The following is a 6,349-nucleotide window of genomic DNA, read 5'->3' as shown; positions in this document are numbered from 1 at the left end:
AAAAAAAAAAAAAAAAAAAAAAAAAAAACATGGAAAATCTTTCAGCTTGTATAGATATAGATGTAGATATATTATATAGATAGGCCTATCTATCGATCTATCATCTATCAATCTATTATCTATATCTATCTATCTATCTATCTATCTATCTATCTATCTATCTATCTATCTATACTTCTACTGAAGAAGCCCTTTAGTTCCATTTGGCTCAGTAAAACATAATCGATGCTTAAGGAATCAAAGAGGTCACAGGCCTGTCAAGAATTTGATGGAGTTTACATGAAACTATCTTCCGGGGGCGGGGCAGGGGGAAGGAAGAATCTGATGGAATCTCTGGCCCTCTTCACAGAAGAATACATATACAAGTTTTGTATAGAATTTCAGGGAGTTTGTGGATGCCTGGTTAAGGTATCTCCCTGCCTAGGGAGAAGCAGTGGTTTTACATAATAGACTGTAAAGGTTTCAAATTACCAATCCTCACAGTAAGTGGGACCTCATGGATTCCCTAGAATCTACCCAGCACCTCTCAGTCCCTTTGAGTACTAGGTCTTATATCCATTGATATTTATTCCATTTCTGGTAACGCTATCAAGTTCAGATTCAACAGTATTTGTCCAAGTGCTTTCCATCCTGAGTTTTCCATCCTAAAGCCATCCTAAAGCCACACATAATAAAGAAAATTCTAAATAGAAGTAATTAACGTTCTTCTCCATGGGCCTTTCTGGTCCATGACATCCCTCATACCCAAAGAAGTCTCTGGTCTACACACTGCATCTTTAACTAGTTTCTTTCATTCATGACTCTAAACATTGTTGTTTTCTTTTAGAAATGCTTTTCTTAAGTGAGTTATTACTTACTTTATTACTATCATACATATTTTGGATCCAATGCACGCAAAAGACATTTCATCAGCTTTAATGTTGTCTCCTTCAGTGATATGGACATGATATTAGGAGGGTTTCCAAGAATTTATGCGATCATTCCCAACTCAGCTTCTCCCCTGCTTTTAAGACAAGCTATAGTTAGGTTTTCCTATCACCATCACAGTCCTGCCTCTGGTAAATTTTTCTTTCTCACACTTAGAGATTCCATCTCAGACCTTGGCTCTTCTTCATCTTTGGCAGGTGATACTGTAGTCACTGGACCAACCCCCAGCCTTGATCTCTCTGTTGGAATCACAGTGACGTTTTCATCACGGGGAGGAGATCTGGAAGTTAAGTAGTTGAGAAGAGAGATGATGCCTAGGGGAAGGGAATACTTTGAGGTGAGGTTCAATAGGCAATGGTCTTTTGGCTTTTAAAATTCTTACTCCTCCTTTAATAACCAGTTCAAAAGACATCGTTTCAGTGAACCCCTCTCTCCCCCAGCAGAGTTACTTTACCCTCCTGTGCTCTAATTGCATTAATATATTTCTCAAACTGGTTAGGACAAAGCTTGAACCTCCTGGATTCAAATCATAGTTCCACTATTTTCTGTGTGGCCTTGGGCAAGTTGCTCAACTCGTCCATGCCTCACTTTGTGATAGAACAAGTTACTAATGCTAGGTTTTCAGACTCTAAAATCCACCCTTTCTTCATTATGCCACACTAACTCTCCAAGTATCAATGTTCTGAAAAGAAATAGTCAGTGCTTCTACTTCTCCTAGATTATACCCCCCTTTCCAGAAGCGATTTCCCTATCCATCCTTCTAGCATAGAGCAGGGGAGTGACTCACCAGCAAACATGTAAAAGATGTCACTGCACCAGTTAAGATAATAGGTCCATAGGAGGTCTGACTCCATGGCATCCCTAGTATGCCAGTGAACCTGTGCCACAAACAGGTTGAGGCAGAGGAGCAAGCAGGTAGCTAGGACCGGAAGAAAAGATGTCACAACCCATCAGCATCTTCAGTCTGCCTTCCCCGCCACCCCCAGCTCTTCAGCCTCCAGAGGCCATATGTATAGCAAGGATCAAAAAGATAAAAACTTGGGGATTAACCAAGATGAGAGAACAGGATCTATACCCTGGTAAAGTCAGGGAAGGTGTGTTCTGTATAATTAGATAAGGCAGATAGCTGGCAAGTTGGTGTGATACTGAAGAAGAGCAAAGAGATAAGAAAAAGAGTGTAAGAGTTTCAGAGAGAAAATTTGTTACCTTGACTATTACCATGGTAAAATACCCTGCTGATCTAGGTCTGTACCTGAGATGAAGCTGAACATGGATACCTTCAGATCCAAGTTGGTGGTCATGCTTCCTCGACTAGGGAGCCAAGAGCTGAAGAGCCAGCCAAGGCCAATGAGTATGGTAAAGACAGAGATGAGAAAGAAGGCCCTGGAATATTGGAGATAATCTGCATGAAGAAGAGGAAAGGAAGAGCGTGGTTAGTCCAGTGAGGGAACTTCCCTTAAAAAGGCCAGACAGAGTCTTAGAGAAGGATGTAAGAACAAAGGATGATGGAGCAGAGCTAGCTACATGACATCCTTTTTGCTTGGAATTTCTTTACTATGATTGTTAAACTAAAGATAATATACAAATACTTCTGCATGCATTGATTTAGATATAAACTAGCTTATAAGAGGTGTCACCAATGACAAAACAGATTAAACTTTTTTTTGTTTCTAATTCTAATTCTAAAAATAATAAGTAATATGCATTCAACATAAGCATTCAAAACACTACAAAAGAACAAAGAAGCAGGAAAAAAATCAGCCACAATTTCACTACCTAGAGGCAACCATTGTTAATATTTTATTTTATTTTTCTACCCTCTGTGCATAGTAGATATGATACTAGATATCATGTGGGTTTTTTCCTCAAGAATATATGATGTGATTTTCCCCAGGTATCTGTTGTAAATATTATTTTCAGTGGCTACAAAATATTCTATCATATCAATATACTTTGCTTAATGATTTACCCATTGTTTAGTTCCATTTGTTTTTCACTTTCAGCTGTATCTGGCATGTACAGGCCTTGTCAGCCTATGACTACAAAATGAAGTCACATTTACTTTATTTATTTATTTATTTACTTTATTATTATTTTTTTGAGACAGAGTCTCACTCTGTCGCCCAGGCTGGAATGCAGTGGTGCAATCTTGGTTCACTGCTGCATCTGCCTCCCGGGTTCAAGCAATTCTTCTGCCTCAGCTTCCCGAGTAGCTGAGATTACAGGCACACGCCACCATGCCCAGCTAATTTTTTGTATTTTTTTAGTAAAGACAGGGTTTCACCATGTTGTCCAGGCTGGTCCTGAATGCCTGACCTCAGGTGATCTGCCTGCCTTGGCCTCTCAAAGTGCTGGGATTAAAGACTTGAGCCACCTCGCCCAGCCTCATTTACTTTAATTCCCATATTATGATGATTTCAAGCCCCAATTTACCAAACTGCAGGAACCTATCACAAAGTGTTTCCCCCACTTTTTTTTTTTTTTATTCTGAGAGTCTCCCAAAGTCCTATCTCATATTTGTTCAAGTTGCTCTTATCCAAGTGCCACACCTCTCCTTCTTCCATCTTTGGCTCTAGGTGTCTTCTCTTTGGCTCTGCCACTGCGGACCGGATGTTGGTAAGAGCAGCAGGGATATGCTCAACCTTACTTTTTGCTACCACATCCCTAAGACGCAACAGGTTCTTCGACTTCCCCATCAATATTTTACTGAAGATTTAGAAGGTAACTTATAATTACAAGTAGCTATAGCTTTTCTGAGCTACCAGACACCCAGGAATATCTTCAGTATCCTTTATAAGGTGTCTCCTTATTTAGCTTCTTTTTCTGTCCCAATGTAGCAGGGACCCCCACCCCAGTGGTCAGAAAGTTCTCTAACCACTTATATGCCTAAGAATCCAAGTCCAGCTTCTGAGTAACCCAGAGAGCAGAAATTACGTATCAAGTTTATCCAGTCTAATATCTGCCTCCTTGTTTCATTTTGTTCTCCAGAACCTGCCACTTACTAATATGATGAATTGCAGGGATTTCCATTCAAAGAAACCACACTCCTATCCACAGAGGTTAAGTTGTTCTGTAGCCTCAACAAGTGAGCCACATTAAAACATAGTAATTCACAAGCTGCACATTTTCTGAATACTGGGTTATTCAGAATTAGCAGTATATGTAGCCAGCCAGAACATAAGCCCAGACTGAGCTGTATGAAGCCCAGGGTAACAGGCATGCTTTGTGGTATTTAGTCCACAATCCCCTATGAGCTCTAGCAGCCCTTGTCTATAGCCCTGGACTATTGTCTTTATAGCCCTCTGACTATAGCTAACTGGACTAAGCATGGGAACCTGATCCATCCTGGGACAATTTTATTCTTATGCTTGGAAATTGGATTTCCTCTTTTGCTTGCTTGAACTGAGAAGATGTAAAGTTTGACCGGGGTATCATCTTTTAGGCACTTACACACTAATAAACAGGAAAAACTGAGCTGTAGAGATAGAACAAAGCATAAACAAAGATGAGTGACAAAGTGACTGTAGAAAATCTGAGTGCCTGGCTGGCTTGATTTTCTTTATCTGAGATCCCAGCATCCCCTGGAATCCCCTAAGGTCCAGTGAACGTCCTGCTTTGGGAGTCTATGTTATTCCTCTGAGCCACTTTTTTTTTCTTTAACTTTTTCTTTGAGACGGGGTCTCAATCTGTAACCCAGGCTGGAGTGCAGTAGCATGATCTCTACTCACTGCAGCCTCCAAATTCCCAGACTCAAGCAATACTCCCACCTCAGCCTCCTGAGTAGCTGGGATCACAGATGCACACCATCACACCCAGCTAAGTTTTTGTATTTTTGGTGGAGGTGGGGTTTCACCATGCTGCCCGGGCTGGTCTCGAACTCCTAAGCTCAAGCGATCTGCCCACCTCAGCCTCCCAAAGTGCCGAAATTACAGGCTTCAGCCACCACACCTGGCCGATTCTTCTGAATCTTTATAAATAAGTTCACTGTTTAGCTTACACTAATTCAAATGATTTTAATATTCAGAACACCAAGGAGCACTGTCGTGGATATTTCCTGTCCAACTCCAGCCTAACACATAAAGTCCAGTTCCTCTTCTACCATGAGGAGAAGACTGCAACTTTATATATTTCTTACAATTCTCTCTGTGTTATCTTCTTATCTCCTGAAAACTACCTAAACAAGATCCTCACAACTCCAAAGGAACAATTTAAAGATTTGCAGCATAGAAGAGTCTAACCTTCCCAAAGTAATCAAGTCTATTAGGAATAATCATATACAACAAATTATATAAACAAACTAAACACTTAGATTCAGAGTCTAAGACATCTGCATTTGGTTAACTTTATAGTTTTTTTATTCATATTACTATAAATAAATAAATGTCCAACGGCTGATTTCAAGCCTCTATCTCCTGTAACAGCAAAGCTGATTTCAGCTTTTAAACAACAGTTTTTACAACAGTTTACTCATCAAAGTTTCAAAAATCTTAGGATCTTAATTACAAAAGGTCCTGCTTGTATGTTTCAGTAAGAAGCATTGGTCCAGAAAAAGGGGTGCCTGAGATAAAATGAACACCCGTGTCACCTGTCTGGGTCAACTGTATCCAAACATTTCTGAAGTTTTCCTTACTGATATACTTTGATGCGGTTAAACTTAAGTTACAAGAATACCAAGGCACCTCTCCCAGCTTACTGAAGCTAATACCTTGGGAAGAGAAAGGATGTCACTTTCAATTTGAGTAGGAAGCACAAATCATCTGAAAAACTTGATAAGATTTTTGTAGATGTTCTCAGGATCAGCCCAGGGTCAGTCAGCAGTGTTACACTTCAGAGTACCATCGGGTAAGATGTAAAACCCCTACCAAGATTGGAGGGGGCACCACCCAACCAGAAAGCAGTAGTGTTCTGTGGCATCCCCTCAGATCTCAGTGAAATGAGAATATTCACCATTTGGCAGTTTGTAAATAATGGGTGGAATCTCCTTCTACTGTTGTGGAAGTAAAACTTGGCCAGGGAGCTTTTGGAAAGTGGTGCTGCTGGAGACAAGCTGGGGAATCAGCTCATTTATTTAGCCAAATCTGAACTTCCATGCTGCTGCCATCGTGACCGCTTTCAAGGCACAGAAGGCAATACACAACTTCTCCATGCTCAGATGAGGTGCCCCAAGTGGGTGGTTTTGGAATGGAAACGATCCTGGGTTGGAGACTTAGGACCCTGAAGAGGTATCTATGAAATCTGCTTAGTATTTAGGTCCCCTTGTAACCCAGCTGGAATGCCAGAATAAAGCATCCCTACACAGCCTGGCAACGTGTACTGTATGGTGGTTCCTAGGTTCCTAACTCTAGGGTGCCCAGTGACTTGACAAAAAGGCTTATCCTTTCTTTCCCACGCTCTGCAAAACAGTTCAAACTACTCTCTGTGC

At 40.8% G+C, this 6,349-nt stretch overlaps 1 protein-coding gene across 2 annotated transcripts in view; it reads right to left on the bottom strand.

The window, feature by feature from the left end:
* Positions 1-543: 543 nt before the first annotated feature.
* The window catches only part of TMEM202 (transmembrane protein 202), a 10,496-nt gene continuing 4,690 nt past the window's right edge, over positions 544-6,349 (bottom strand). The window contains exons 3-5 of one of the 2 annotated variants that reach the window (XM_023220668.1): positions 2,180-2,329; positions 1,715-1,846; positions 906-1,241 (exon numbers count right to left, since the gene is read on the bottom strand). In XM_023220668.1, the coding sequence (XP_023076436.1) occupies positions 1,042-1,241; positions 1,715-1,846; positions 2,180-2,329 (482 nt within the window). In that variant the 3' untranslated portion in view covers positions 906-1,041. Of the gene's footprint in view, positions 1,242-1,714; positions 1,847-2,179; positions 2,330-6,349 lie in introns of both variants that reach the window. The other variant, XR_002733364.2, reaches the window with a different exon arrangement.

The sequence above is a fragment of the Piliocolobus tephrosceles genome, chromosome 6 (assembly GCF_002776525.5).
Source record: "Piliocolobus tephrosceles isolate RC106 chromosome 6, ASM277652v3, whole genome shotgun sequence".
NCBI classification, from domain to species: domain Eukaryota; kingdom Metazoa; phylum Chordata; class Mammalia; order Primates; family Cercopithecidae; genus Piliocolobus; species Piliocolobus tephrosceles.
This window is presented reverse-complemented; position numbering and strand designations above follow the sequence as displayed.